Below are 15,404 nucleotides of genomic sequence, written 5' to 3' on the forward strand. Positions count from 1 at the left end.
CCTTGCGAAAGTTTTCGGCCCCCTTGAACTGTGTGAGCTTTTGCCACATTTCAGGCTTCAAACATAAAGATATAAAACTGTATTTTTTTGTGAAGAATCAACAACAAGTGGGACACAATCATGAAGTGGAACGACATTTATTGGATATTTCAAACTTTTTTAACAAATCAAAAACTGAAAAATTGGGCGTGCAAAATTATTCAGCCCCTTTACTTTCAGTGCAGCAAACTCTCTCCAGAAGTTCAGTGAGGATCTCTGAATGATCCAATGTTGACCTAAATGACTAATGATGACAAATACAATCCACCTGTGTGTAATCAAGTCTCCGTATAAATGCACCTGCACTGTGATAGTCTCAGAGGTCCGTTAAAAGCGCAGAGAGCATCATGAAGAACAAGGAACACACCAGGCAGGTCCGAGATACTGTTGTGAAGAAGTTTAAAGCCGGATTTGGATACAAAAAGATTTCCCAAGCTTTAAACATCCCAAGGAGCACTGTGCAAGCGATAATATTGAAATGGAAGGAGTATCAGACCACTGCAAATCTACCAACACCTGGCCATCCCTCTAAACTTTCAGCTCATACAAGGAAAAGACTGATCAGAGATGCAGCCAAGAGGCCCATGATCACTCTGGATGAACTGCAGAGATCTACAGCTCAGGTGGGAGACTCTGTCCATAGGACAACAATCAGTCGTATATTGCACAAATCTGGCCTTTATGGAAGAGTGGCAAGAAGAAAGCCATTTCTTAAAGATATCCATAAAAAGTGTTGTTTAAAGTTTGCCACAAGCCACCTGGGAGACACACCAAACATGTGGAAGAAGGTGCTCTGGTCAGATGAAACCAAAATTGAACTTTTTGGCAACAATGCAAAACGTTATGTTTGGCGTAAAAGCAACACAGCTGAACACACCATCCCCACTGTCAAACATGGTGGTGGCAGCATCATGGTTTGGGCCTGCTTTTCTTCAGCAGGGACAGGGAAGATGGTTAAAATTGATGGGAAGATGGATGGAGCCAAATACAGGACCATTCTGGAAGAAAACCTGATGGAGTCTGCAAAAGACTTGAGACTGGGACGGAGATTTGTCTTCCAACAAGACAATGATCCAAAACATAAAGCAAAATCTACAATGGAATGGTTCAAAAATAAACATATCCAGGTGTTAGAATGGCCAAGTCAAAGTCCAGACCTGAATCCAATCGAGAATCTGTGGAAAGAACTGAAAACTGCTGTTCACAAATGCTCTCCATCCAACCTCACTGAGCTCGAGCTGTTTTGCAAGGAGGAATGGGAAAAAAATTCAGTCTCTCGATGTGCAAAACTGATAGAGACATACCCCAAGCGACTTACAGCTGTAATCGCAGCAAAAGGTGGCGCTACAAAGTATTAACTTAAGGGGGCTGAATAATTTTGCACGCCCAATTTTTCAGTTTTTGATTTGTTAAAAGAGTTTGAAATATCCAATAAATGTCGTTCCACTTCATGATTGTGTCCCACTTGTTGATTCTTCACAAAAAAATACAGTTTTATATCTTTATGTTTGAAGCCTGAAATGTGGCAAAAGGTCGCAAAGTTCAAGGGGGCCGAATACTTTCGCAAGGCACTGTATATTAACCATAATGAATGTAGGCACATTAAACAACAATCCTCTTTAAATACAAAAAAAGTGAACTATCTAACTGAATCATGTGAAATTTGACTTTTCAACAGTATTGCAATATTTTGCCTATAACTGTTCCAGCACAGATTTACTCACTGGGTCTGTGCCAGGCAGCCTGGAGCCAGGGTAGGTTGGGAGTCTGAGATGTGCTGCAGGTTAATGAGCTCCAGCATGTCCACCTGAACATCAGTGGTGTGTCCTGGCAGAGGTTGCAGCACAGTCAAGATCTTCTCCACCAGGCTGTCACCATGGTGACCAGCAGCACCTGAGGACAAGGACAAACAGAGAAATGTAAACCAACAACATAGACCAAGTAAACATAAACTCCTGTGTAAGTGGAATAGAATAGGGACTACGGAAGTGTCACAATAAAATACCCTTTCTGTTGGGAAGGGAGGTGCAGCAAGATTATGTAATTGAGCTGTGGGGAAAGTGTATATGTGTGTTTGACTCTGCTGCAGCTTGACATGTTTATGGACATCAGACATTGTACAAGACTGTGACATGCACCTGTTAGATCCAGTGTCCTGTCGATGAAGGCGATGGATGCTTTATTGGTGGCAGTCTTTCTGCTGCTTTTTGCTTGAGGATGGTTGGCCAGTTCCCCAGCGATAAGACGGTTCATTGGACCCACTGCAAAGCTCTCCTGCCGGGTGCTGGTGGACTCAAACATGGAATTAACCGCATAGGCCAGGTTTTAATTTCAATCTGCAACTCCGGAGTAAGAGACTGCATGTCAACATCAGTCAAACTGACAAACCTCTTCTTCTCTGTTCGCTTTATATTGATGGTCTAGAGGCCCTGTGGCAACAGCGGGAACAGGTGCGCAAAGATTGGTGTGAGAAGAAGCTGTGGTGACACCTGAGTGAAGACCACAGGCGCATGTTTAACTTCAGCGGTGTAGTTCATGTCTCCCATCCACTCGCTCAGCTTCTCTTCAAACTGCTGGAACACAGGGTTCCCCTCTAATTCAGCAGTGACATTGTTAGCGAGGAGTTGTATAGAGTGGGCTACGGTGGTGAAAACAACACAATACTGAAAGTTACTGAGTCCAATAATGTCTTTGATAATGTCAGCTGTCCTCCCCTTCAGCAGTGCTCACCACAAACACAGCCTTTGGTTCGTTTTCACCACCGGCTTCGAAGCTTGAAAACGCTTTTAAATTACGAGCCCCAGCCTCAAATACACTTGTAGCTCCACCGTTCCAAGGAAGACTCTCAGCACACTTGTCGTCCATGAAAACAACAGCTTTCTTTACCTTTGACAACACTTTGTCCCACATCTGACCGGGGAAACACGTAAAGACCTCAATCGGTAACATTTAGTAAATGCAACTGTCGTTTAGACCGACCAAAAATACAAGATTTCTATAAAATTGTCAGGAAAAGTTCTTTCAAAACAACAACACAAACACATGTGAGTCTCTTAACAGTGATGAGGTGTTCCACGTCGCGACAGATACACGTCATCATGCAGCTGCTGCGCCGGTTCCATGTAAGAATCTGCTGCGTTTGCTATTTCTTACCCCCTAGCATATGTTATCATTGTCTATTTGTGTACTTATTGTATGTATCAGACTATTCTACATTATTAAATATATATATGTATATATATATATATATATATATTTGCTATTTCTTACAAAACTGAAAGCAAACTAATTTGAGTTTCCTCATCATAGCTATATACTATCCACACTACACAAAAATACATAAATTTTTTTGAATAAATAAAAAAAAATAAACCATACAAAAATAAAGGTATGCTTGTCGTGAGTTCAGAAACAAAGCAAGCTTGTTTGACCCTGGCAAACACTGTACTACTTTATATACTTTCAGAAATTGATACATTGTCTCATCTAGAGACATACTGACCAATGGTAGAGTCCTGTTTCTTCCGACGTACGTTTACGTCGTGTATAGAAAGGTCCCTATAGAAACGTGTGTGGGTAAAGTAAACTGTCACTTTTTTTTTTTTTACCCTTAGGTTTTCTTTTACGCATGGTACCGAATACCGATAAGGTGACACGCCGTCCTATTCCGTTATTATTATTTTTTAAATCCCCGTTATATGTAACAGTTTGACATTTGAATATCTGTTCTGTAAAAATCTCAAGTTTGGCGAAATAACTGGATTTTCAATTCGTTGCCAGTTATTGTATTTGATAGAATATCTGTCAAGTTGTGATTCACAGCAGAAGTGACTGGGTTTGGGTAGACATGTCCGCAGAAATGGACAAAGCAACTGATGCAAGCGGGGGCGATGAAGAAGAATGGTTATATGGAGGTATGCTAGTCAAAACAGATTTGATGACACTATCTAGCGCATAAATAGCAACATTTTGTCCACTGTTCTGTGTTTGGCAAACTTGAAAGTACGTGAGCTAAACAGTTCTGTTAGCAAGAAAGCTAACCACAACACCAGAAACAACACGTGCACCAGTTTACCACGTTGACATCGCAACAGCTGTTGGGGATGTTTTTTTTCTCTCTTGCTAAACAGAAGGAATTATTGAGTTCTGGCATTTGCAGTAGATATTTGGAGACTGTCATTTTGTCTATGTTTTGAAGTGTGTGTATGATGCAAACATGCTGATGTTTCTTTTCTGTGATAGATGAGAGTGAGGAGAAGGCAGAGGAAGAGGCACCTAATAGGTAAGTGACAGGTAAAACACCAACTGTTAAACTGTCTGTTTTACATAGCAGACCTGGCTGTCTGTCCTATTCTGTCCTCAATTTACCACTTGCCTAGATCTCAAATATGTACTGAGCATTCCTGCAAACCAGACTACACTGTCAAATGGTTCCTTTTGTAAAATACGTATGCCCACATAAATTAGGTTTGTATATTCTTGGAGCATAATACAAATGTTGGACACACATGATTTATTTATACCCATCTTACGCACTTTTTTGTGGCACTTACACAAATGACACCTGTTCAGCTTTCTACACGAATATACTAGTCACGTGTCTATGTTATGCTTTTTGAGATTCACAACGTATAGCCACACTACTCACTCTTAGTCAGTTTGTCCTGGTTCTGCAAATCTGTTTTATTACATTGTCCAGCATCATCTCACCTGTTTGCACTAATGATTGTTGTGTTCAAACCATTTTGATCGTGAGTGATAATTTACAACAGTAAGCAGTGAACTGATTTGAAATAAGAGGGGCTAGCAGCAGCTTCATGCCCCATTAGGACCAATTTTGCTTTATTAATGAAGCGTTCAGATTGAATGCACTTTTCACTGCTCAATAATGACTGAGTGATATCATAATCGTTGTCTCTGGGTTGTGTGTGTTTGACGCCACTATGTGCGCAACGCCTGAAATGTGTGGCCTGTCAAGTGGCACATTAAAAACAGTTTGGATGCTCGTTAAATCCGTGGCAAGGCAAGCACTGTTTGTTTGTTTGAACGGGGTAAAGTGGATCTAAGCCATCATTAGATAGGGGTTCTGATGGTCGCTGCATTGGGCTTTGTTAAAGCATATCGCCTCGGTGTAAACGCAGCATGATTCATCAATTAAGCTACAGTTACTTCACCTACAACACTGCCCTCAGAGAGAGAGAGAGAGAGGGTGTGTGTGTGTGTGTGTGTGTCACGCAACATGCCATGGGGAGCATGTTATCACATCTATCAAGCTCTGGTTCACTTAAAGAAATGATGAAGAGAGTTGACCCTTTTCAGAATCAAACATGGTCCAGCAGCTCAATGAGAGACTATTACGTCACGTTAGGGATTCTTCAGGCTATAGGCTGTCATTTTACATGTATCCCTTTACAAGGAAATGTATTTAGTCTGCAGACAAGTGATATCCCTGTTTGAAAATATCTTAACTTTCCCCTTATTGTCTATTCTTCAAATGTTACAAAAGTCTCAGTTTAAGTAGACGCTGTGGTTCTAGTGATGTTGTTTTTTTCACAGTGCAAAGGCCCAGCCGACTGCTGAAGAGGTCCATGAGAATGGAGTAGTGAAGCAGGTACCTACTGTTTAGGGTTATGGAGGAGTCAACCTGGGATAAACAACACCCTTCTGAACCTGACTCACCTGTTGGAATGGCAATCCATCATGGAATTCCCTCAGAACCAAACTTTCTAATATTCCTCTAACTGTGTGTGTGATTCATATAAACATGCTTTTATGAATGTATATTGTCTTTGTGTTTCTGTAATGTCAGGATACAGGCCAGGAAGATGAAGAAAGTGACAGTGACAGTGAGGATGATGATGACGTGTGTGTAACCATTGGCGATATAAAGACCGGAGGCTCATCTCAGCCTTTCAAGTGAGTATCTAGACAATAGCAAGGTGTTCATCTATTAGATGTAAGGTCCCCTTTTTTGACCTGCTTGGTTCTTGTACCGGTTCCCACCAACATTTTTGCTTATAAATCGATCTGTGGATACCGTAGTTCGAAATGGCTTGCTTTGCCCGATAGCCCTGGTTCCCCCGGACACAATAGTATTTCTGAGCCTGTAGGATGTGAAATCTGAAACCACTTGAAGCTGGGATGTCCCTCCTACCGTTTAATTCGCTCTTCCAACTGTCCATCAACACCTGGCTATTTCCTATATTACAGCCACGGACAAAGCACATGCCTTCAATCATTACATCATAGCGCAGCAGGAGAGACAGGTTTCATCACTGTAGCACATTCAGAGATTGATTTATAGCCATTAAAAAGCACTTTCTGTTTGTCATAGATGGACAAGATTAATATGAGATGAAAGGCGAGTTCATAACGAGTTCAGGAAGCCAAGCTAGATCTCCGTGAGACGTTCACAGCAACGTGGGCAGACGTTTTGATCAAGAGAGACCTTCAGAAAATATGCAAATATTCTCTAACACTAAACATACATATATGTATTTTACAGTTCTAAGGAAGGTGTAATTGTATAATTTGATTATGCTATATTTAGAAAGCATATACAGTTGAAGTCGGAAGTTTTACATACACTTGGGTTGGAGTCATTAAAAATAATTTTTCAACCACTCCACAAATTTCTTGTGAACAAACTATAGTTTTGGCAAGTCTGTTAGGACATCAAATCAAATGTATTTATATAGCCCTTCGTACATCAGCTGATATCTCAAAGTGCTGTACAGAAACCCAGCCTAAAACCCTAAACAGCAAGCAATGCAGGTGTAGAAGCACGGTGGCTAGGAAAAACTCCCTAGAAAGGCCAAAACCTAGGAAGAAACCTAGAGAGGAACCAGGCTATGTGGGGTGGCCAGTCCTCTTCTGGCTGTGCCGGGTGGAGATTATAACAGAACATGTTCAAATGTTCATAAATGACCAGCATGGTCGAATAATAATAAGGCAGAACAGTTGAAACTGGAGCAGCAGCACGGTCAGGGGGACTGGGGACAGCAAGGAGTCATCGTGTCAGGTAGTTCTGGGGCATGGTCCTAGGGCTCAGGTCAGTTGAAACTGGAGCAGCAGCACGGCCAGGTGGACTGGGGACAGCAAGGAGTCATCATGTCAGGTAGTCCTGTGGCATGGTCCTAGGGCTCAGGTCCTCCGAGAGAGAGAAAGAAAGAGAGAAGGAGAGAATTAGAGAACGCACACTTAGATTCACACAGGACACCGAATAGGACAGAAGAAGTACTCCAGATATAACAAACTGACCCTAGCCCCCCGACACATAAACTACTGCAGCATAAATACTGGAGGCTGAGACAGGAGGGTCAGGAGACACTGTGGCCCCATCCGAGGACACCCCCGGACAGGGCCAAACAGGAAGGATATAACCCCACCCACTTTGCCAAAGCACAGCCCCCACACCACTAGAGGGATATCTTCAACCACCAACTTACCATCCTGAGACAAGGCTGAGTATAGCCCACAAAGACCTCCGCCACGGCACAACCCAAGGGGGGGGGGGGCCAACCCAGACAGGATGACCACATCAGTGAATCAACCCACTCAGGTGACGCACCCCCTCCAGGGACGGCATGAGAGAGCCCCAGTAAGCCAGTGACTCAGCCCCTGTGATAGGGTTAGAGGCAGAGAATCCCAGTGGAAAGAGGGGACCCGGCCAGGCAGAGACAGCAAGGGCGGTTCGTTGCTCCAGAGCCTTTCCGTTCACCTTCCCAATCCTGGGCCAGACTACACTCAATCATATGACCCACTGAAGAGATGAGTCTTCAGTAAAGACTTAAAGGTTGAGACCGAGTTTGCGTCTCTGACATGGGTAGGCAGACCGTTCCATAAAAATGGAGCTCTATAGGAGAAAGCCCTGCCTCCAGCTGTTTGCTTAGAAATTCTAGGGACAATTAGGAGGCCTGCGTCTTGTGACCGTAGCGTACGTGTAGGTATGTACGGCAGGACCAAATCAGAGAGATAGGTAGGAGCAAGCCCATGTAATGCTTTGTAGGTTAGCAGTAAAACCTTGAAATCAGCCCTTGCTTTGACAGGAAGCCAGTGTAGAGAGGCTAGCACTGGAGTAATATGATCACATTTTTTGGTTCTAGTCAGGATTCTAGCAGCCGTATTTAGCACTAACTGAAGTTTATTTGGTGCTTTTATCCGGGTAGCCGGAAAGTAGAGCATTGCAGTAGTCTAACCTAGAAGTGACAAAAGCATGGATTAATTTTTCTGCATCATTTTTGGACAGAAAGTTTCTGATTTTTGCAATGTTACGTAGATGGAAAAAATCTGTCCTTGAAATGGTCTTGATATGTTCTTCAAAAGAGAGATCAGGGTCCAGAGTAACGCCGAGGTCCTTCACAGTTTTATTTGAGACGACTGTACAACCATTAAGATTAATTGTCAGATTCAACAGAAGATCTCTTTGTTTCTTGGGACCTAGAACAAGCATCTCTGTTTTGTCCGAGTTTAAAAGTAGAAAGTTTGCAGCCATCCACTTCCTTATGTCTGAAACACATGCTTCTAGCAAGGGCAATTTTGGGGCTTCACCATGTTTCATTGAAATGTACAGCTGTGTGTCATCCGCATAGCAGTGAAAGTTCACATTATGTTTTCGAATAACATCCCCAAGAGGTAAAATATATAGTGAAAACAATAGTGGTCCTAAAACGGAACCTTGAGGAACACCGAAATTTACAGTTGATTTGGCAGAGGACAAACCATTCACAGAGACAAACTGATATCTTTCCGACAGATAAGATCTAAACCAGGCCAGAACTTGTCCGTGTAGACCAATTTGGGTTTACAATCTCTCCAAAAGAATGTGGTGATCGATGGTATCAAAAGCAGCACTAAGGTCTAGGAGCACGAGGACAGATGCAGAGCCTCGGTCCGATGCCATTAAAATGTAATTTACCACCTTCACAAGTGCCGTCTCATGCTATGATGGGGTCTAAAACCAGACTGAAGCATTTCGTATACATTGTTTGTCTTCAGGAAGGCACTGAGTTGCTGCGCAACAGCCTTTTCTAAAATTTTTGAGAGGAATGGAAGATTCGATATAGACCGATAGTTTTTTATATTTTCTGGGTCAAGGTTTGGCTTTTTCAAGAGAGGCTTTATTACTGCCACTTTTAGTGAGTTTGGTACACATCCGGTGGATAGAGAGCCGTTTGTTATGTTCAACATAGGAGGGCCAAGCACAGGAAGCAGCTCTTTCAGTAGTTTAGTTGGAATAGGGTCCAGTATGCAGCTTGAAGGTTTAGAGGCCATGATTATTTTCATCATTGTGTCAAGAGATATAGTACTAAAACACTTGACACTCTCTTGATCCTAGGTCCTGGCAGAGTTGTGCAGACTCAGGACAACTGAGCTTTGAAGGACATCTACTTTGTGAATGACACAAGTCATTTTTCCAATAATTGTTTACAGACACAGTGATTTATAAGTGAAATAATCTATCACAATTCCAGTGGGTCAGAAGTTTACATACACTAAGTTGACTGTGCCTTTTAAACCGCTTGGCAAATTCCAGAAAATGATGTCATGGCTTTAGAAGCTTCTGATAGGCTAATTGACATAATTTGAGTAAATTGGAGGTGTACCTGTGGATGTATTTCATGGCATACTTTCAAACTCAGTGCCTCTTTGCTTGACATCATGGGGAAATCAAAAGAAATCAGCCAAGACCTCAGGGGAAAAAAGTGTAGACCTCCACAAGTCTGATTCATCCTTGGGAGCAATTTCCAAATGTCTGAAGGTAACACGTTCATCTGTACAAACAATAGTACGCAAGTATAAACACCATGGGACCACACAGCCATCACACCGCTCAGAAAGGAGACGCGTTCTGTCTCCTAGAGATGAACGTACTTTGGTGTGAAAAGTGCAAATCAATCCCAAAACAACAGCAGTGGAAACGGGTACAAAAGTATCTATATCCACAATAAAAAGAGTCCTATTTCGACATAACCTGAAAGGCCGCTCAGCAAGGAAGAAGCCACTGCTCCAAAACTGCCATTAAAAAGACAGACTACGGTTTGCAACTGCACATGGGGACAAAGATTATACCTTTTGGAGAAATGTCCTCTGGTCTGATGAAACAAAAATATAACTGTTTAGTCATAATGACGATCATTTTGTTTCGAGGAAAAGGGGAGGCTTGCAAGCCGAAGAACACCATCCCAACCGTGAAGCACGGGGGTGGCAGCATCACGTTGTGGGTGTGCTTTGCTGCAGGAGGGACTGGTGCACTTCACAAAATAGATTGCATCATGAGCAGGAAAATTATCAGTATATATTGAAGCAACATCTCAAGACATCAGTCAGAAAGTTAAAGCTTGGTCGCAAATGGATCTTCCAAATGGACAATAACCCCAAGCATACTTCCAAAGTTATGGTGAAATGGCTTAAGGACAACAAAGTCAAGGTATTGGACTGGACATCACAGAGCCCTGACCTCAATCCTTCTTGAAAATTTGTGGGCAGAAGTGAAATAGCGTGTGTGAGCAAGGAGCCCTACAAACCTGACTCAGTTACACCAGCTCTGTCAGGAGGAATGGGCCAAAATTCACCCAACTTATTGTGGGAAGCTTGTGGAAACATCTGACCCAATTTAAGTAATTTAAAGGCAATGCTACCAAATACTAATTGAGAGTATGTCAACTTCTGAGCCACTGGGAATGTGATGAAAGAAATCAACTGAAATACATTATTCTCTCTACTATTATTGTGACATTTCACATTCTTGAAATAAAGTGGTGATCCTAACTGACCTAAGACGGGGCATTTTTACTAGGATTAAATGTCAGGAATTGTGAAAAAATGAGTTTTTAAATGTATTTGGCTAAGGTGTGTATAAACTTCTGACTTCAACTTTAAGTCATTTCAAGCCTTATTCGTACAGTTTTGTTGAATAGGAAATACATAATGTAAAGTATTTTATATTTTCATCATATTTGTACTGTACTCCAGCTTGTGTCCTCAGTAGTGATTACACCTCAACAATTTAACTATTTTTACCAGAAAGGTTTTAACCTTGCAGCATTACTAGTTATTGTTTATGGCCCTCTCATGATAAATCATTACTTTTGGGGATTACGTAGATTACATTTCTGATTACTTTAGTTACATTTAACTGGTTTTAAATACAACAGTATGTTACTGTCCTGCAATCTGGATTAGTTTTGATGCTCCAACTTGAGTTGAAAGGAGCATAATATATTAGACCCTGTACATTTTAGGTGGAAAAACCTTTTGTGGAAAGCTTTTTTTCACCTGGCTGTCAGCGCAACTAACATCTATTGCTATTGCCTCTCCTTTGTCACATCATTTTATGAGTCCTGATTATGATTCTATGTTACAGTATGCATCTTTGGCAGCATTTTATCTCACCACCCATGTCACTTTCAGGGGTCTTCAAAGCAGTCTCCCGCATGAGTCATGGGCAGTGTTTACACAGGCAGCCCAATTCAGATTGTTTTTTCTTTCAATAATAGTCTTTTTTTTACCAATCAGTTCAGCTCTGAAAAAGAGATGTGAAAAAATCTGATGTGATTGGTCAAAAGAACAATTAGTGGAACCAATGAGTTGGGCTGTCTGTGTAAGCGCAGCATGTCTCTGTGTGTGTCCCCTTCTTGTGGTGGTGATTTGTGATTTTTTTTTGTGTGTTATTTTTCTCCTTTCATTGTGTAGTGCTTTTGGATCCACACCAGTTAATCTCAACATTAAGGCTGCAGGGAGAACACATGCGTCAGGTAAACACCCCTCATTCCTGACTTCTGACCTTAGAAGTGAGTGTACAAAACTTTAGGATCATCAGCTCTTTCCATAACATAGACTGACCAGGTGAATGCTATGATCCCTTATTGATGTCACTTGTTAAATCCATTTCAATCAGTGTAGATGAAGGGGAGGAGACAGGTTAAAGAAGGATTTTTAAGCCTTGAGACAATTGAGACATGGATTGTGTATGTGTGCCTTTCAGATGGTGAATGGGCAAGACAAAATGTTTTAAGTCCATTTGAACGGGTTATGGTAGCAGGTGCCAGGCGCACCGGTTTGAGTGTGAATTATGGTCACTGCATGCGTAGGAACTCATCCACACCCACATTCATGGTAGTGGTAAGAGTGTGAAGTGAATGTATCATTGACTGTGTCCTGTCGTTTCCGGTGCAGTTGGCCCCAAAGCCAAAGGAGTGGACCTGGATGCACTGGGCAGTGTTAACGGAATCCCTGTGTTGGAGGTCGACATTGAGTCTTTTGAAGAAAAGCCGTGGAGAAAGCCTGGTAAGGGGGGTGTGTGTGTTGGTTGGTGTGAGGTTATGTCTTTATGCGTGTTCTGTGCAGGTGTGAGCTCAGGTCTGGCTGATGACTGGTCTGTGACGCAGTCTGTTCAGCTTTCAGTTATGTTTGTGTTTAGGTTCGGACCTCTCGGACTACTTTAACTATGGCTTTAACGAGGACACCTGGAAGACCTACTGTGAGAAACAGAGGAGACTACGCATGGGGTATGAGGGCATGAGCCATGCTTCAGCCACTAAAATCATGGTAAGACATTACTTTTGAACATACAGTGCCTTCAGAAAGTATTCACACCCCTTGGCTTTTTCCACATTTTTTTGTGTTACAGCTGGAATTTAAAATGGACACACAATCTACACACGATACCCCATAATACCAAAGTGGAATTATGTTTTTAGAAATGTTTACAAATAAATTTAAAATTAAAAGCTGAAATGTCTTGAGTCAATAAGTATTCAACCCTTTTTTGTAATGGCAAGCCTAAAATAAGTTCAGGAGTAAAAATGTGCTAAGTCATATAATAAGTTGCATGGACTCATGTTGTGTTCAATAATAGTCTCCTACATGATTTTTAAATGACTACCCCATCTCTGTACCCCACACATACAATTATCTGTAAGATCCCTCAGTCGGGCAGTGAATTTCAAGTACAGGTTCAACCACAAAGACCAGGGAGGTTTTCCAATGCTGTGCAAAGAAGGGCACCTATTGGTAGATGGGTCAAATCAAATAAAAAAGCTGACATTGATTTTCCCTTTGAGCATGGTGCCGTTATTAATTACACTGGATGGTGTATCAATACACTCAGTTGCCGGAGAGGAAGGAAACTGCTCAGGGATTTCACAATGAGGCCAATGGTGAATTTAAAACAGTTACGAGTTTAATGACTTTGATAGGAGTCTGAGGATGGATCAACAACATTGTAGTTACTCCACAATACTAGCATAAATGACTGAGTGAAAAGAAGGAAGCCTGAAAAGAATAAGAGAAATTCCAAAGCAAATACTGCAAAACATTTGGTCAATAAATGTTACTTTTTGTCCTGAATACAGAGCATTATGTTTGGGGTAAATCTGACACAATACGTCACTGAGTATCACTCTTCATATTTTCAAGCATGGTGGTGGCTGCATCATGTCATGGGTATGCTTGTCATCGACAAGGACTAGGGAGATTTTTTGGGATTAAAAAATATATGGAATAGACTAAGCATAGGAAAAACCTTAGAGGAAAACAGTCTGCTTGGTTCAGTCTGCTTTCCAGCAGACACTGGGAGACAAATTCACCTTTCAGCAGGACAATTACCTTAAACACAAGGTCAAATACACACTGGAATTTCTTACCTAGATGACATTGAATGTTCTGAAGTGGCCTAGTTTTGACTTAAATCGGCTTGGAAATCTATGGCAAGACTTGAAAAGGGCCATGTCTAGCAATGATCAACAACCAACTTTACATAGTTTAAATTTTTTTTTTAATAATGTGCAAATATTATAAAATTGAGGTGTGCTATTTTCTTAGACTTACCCAGAAAGACTCACAGCTGTAATCGCTGTCGATGGTGATTTTAACACGTATTGACTCGGGGTTGAATATTTATCTAATCCAGATATATTAGTGGTTTATTTTCTATGAATAAAATAAATTATACAATTCAGTCCATTTAATCCCACTTTGTAACACAGCAACATGTGGAAAAAGCCAAGGGGTGTGAACACTTTCTGAAGGCACTGTATATATAATATTACAGATTATCACAGTATAAGTGCAAGAATTGTTCCCATTTTAAGAAACATTCTCAGGCTTTGACATTGTTGAGGCTGTGTGAGTGAGTTGCTCTTCCTCTTAGGTCCACCAGGGACGTTCAGCCCATGGTGATAGGGATGGGGCCCTTTCCTGCTTTAGGTCTGACTATTCCTCCCCCAGCAACCACTACAATTCAGGCTCCTCCAGGTAGGTACCCCGGTCAATCACTGCCACACTTCACTGGTCAGCGTCACCTGGACCCCATCAAGGTGGTCAATTTGTTTATATATATATTTTTATTTCACCTTGATTTAACCAGGTAGGCCAGTTGAGAACAAGTTCTCATTTACAACTGCGACCTGGCAGTCAATGAGTCAAGTTTGTATTGGTCAGTGGTACCTGTGTCTGAGGTAATGTTCTTACCAAACACAATGTTACATCCTGAAATGTTACAAGTCATGGAAGGTATGCTAAGTCACTTAACTATTAAGTGGTTTGAAATAAAGGTAGAGGTGCTGCGAGCGTTGCTTAGTTAAAGTGCTCTGTTCCCTCTCTAATGAAATCCTGATGTGCACCACCTCCCGTCACGTTCCTGTTAACGGCCACCTGTGAAGCGTTGTTTAGCTTTGGGGCAGGCTGAGCCCTGCGGGGGGGGGCTTCTTTTACCGTGTGAAGACAGAGGCCATGGAATTTGACTGCTCAATTACAGCGGCCAATCATTTACGGGCTTGGGCCCGTAGTAGCAGGCATTAGCAGACTGTTAGTAAATACTCCTCCTCTCAGCCCCATGGGCTCATTCTGGTTCCACTTAGGGACCAGGTGCTCTACGCCTCAAGGAGGAGTGATGGACTATTACAAACACACACCCGCCCCTCCTCTCCCTCCCTCTCTCACTCTAGCTGTCTCTCTCTCTTTCACACGCTCTTTCACTCTAGCTGTCCTCTCTTTCACACACGCTCGCTCACTCTAGCTCTGGCTCTTTCCCTCTCCCCTCAGCTACCCTCTCGCTCACTTGCTTCCTCCAATCCTGTCTATTGTGAGTTTTAGCATGGCTCATGTCAGGTTGGTCCAGACTACAGACAGGGGGACAAGGGTGACTAAGATGGGCCCCTTAATTAAAGGTCTGTCTCTATATAAGACCCCCTCCTCCTCCTCGCTCCCTCAGCAAGTTTCCCCCAGTGGAGGTCATATGATTCTGGGCATTATTCAGCCAGGGGGAAAGCAGGAAGTCAGAGTATGACAAATGCACACGGCATTGTGCAAAGGATAAAGTGTTAAACGAGGTCCCACACTACACTACAGACCATCTCTCTCAC

General features: G+C 42.1%; 2 protein-coding genes across 8 annotated transcripts in view; one reads left to right on the forward strand and one right to left on the reverse strand.

Annotated features, from left to right (window-relative positions):
• Window positions 1–3,163, reverse strand: part of LOC110521666 (sec1 family domain-containing protein 2-like) — an 85,572-nt gene extending 82,409 nt beyond the window's left edge. The window contains exons 1-2 of one of the 2 annotated variants that reach the window (XR_016495202.1): window positions 2,178–3,163; window positions 1,764–1,932 (exon numbers count right to left, since the gene is read on the reverse strand). Coding sequence is in view for 1 of the 2 variants with exons in the window: in XM_021599400.3 (XP_021455075.2) it covers window positions 1,764–1,932; window positions 2,178–2,340 (332 nt within the window). In the remaining variant the exon portion in view is untranslated. The remainder of the gene's footprint in view (window positions 1–1,763; window positions 1,933–2,177) is intronic. The other variant, XM_021599400.3, reaches the window with a different exon arrangement.
• Window positions 3,164–3,418: 255 nt separating this feature from the next.
• Window positions 3,419–15,404, forward strand: part of fip1l1a (FIP1 like 1a (S. cerevisiae)) — a 45,529-nt gene continuing 33,543 nt past the window's right edge. For 3 of the 6 annotated variants that reach the window (XM_021599403.3, XM_090231828.1, XM_090231830.1), the window contains exons 1-8: window positions 3,419–3,953; window positions 4,282–4,321; window positions 5,596–5,650; window positions 5,849–5,955; window positions 11,734–11,795; window positions 12,217–12,327; window positions 12,461–12,588; window positions 14,192–14,295. In XM_021599403.3, the coding sequence (XP_021455078.1) occupies window positions 3,887–3,953; window positions 4,282–4,321; window positions 5,596–5,650; window positions 5,849–5,955; window positions 11,734–11,795; window positions 12,217–12,327; window positions 12,461–12,588; window positions 14,192–14,295 (674 nt within the window). In that variant the 5' untranslated portion in view covers window positions 3,419–3,886. The remainder of the gene's footprint in view (window positions 3,954–4,281; window positions 4,322–5,595; window positions 5,651–5,848; window positions 5,956–11,733; window positions 11,796–12,216; window positions 12,328–12,460; window positions 12,589–14,191; window positions 14,296–15,404) is intronic. The other 3 variants (XM_021599402.3, XM_090231827.1, XM_036968592.2) reach the window with 1 other exon arrangement.

This window comes from Oncorhynchus mykiss, chromosome 4 (genome assembly GCF_057628025.1).
Source record: "Oncorhynchus mykiss isolate SJ-2025 chromosome 4, ASM5762802v1, whole genome shotgun sequence".
NCBI lineage: Eukaryota > Metazoa > Chordata > Actinopteri > Salmoniformes > Salmonidae > Oncorhynchus > Oncorhynchus mykiss.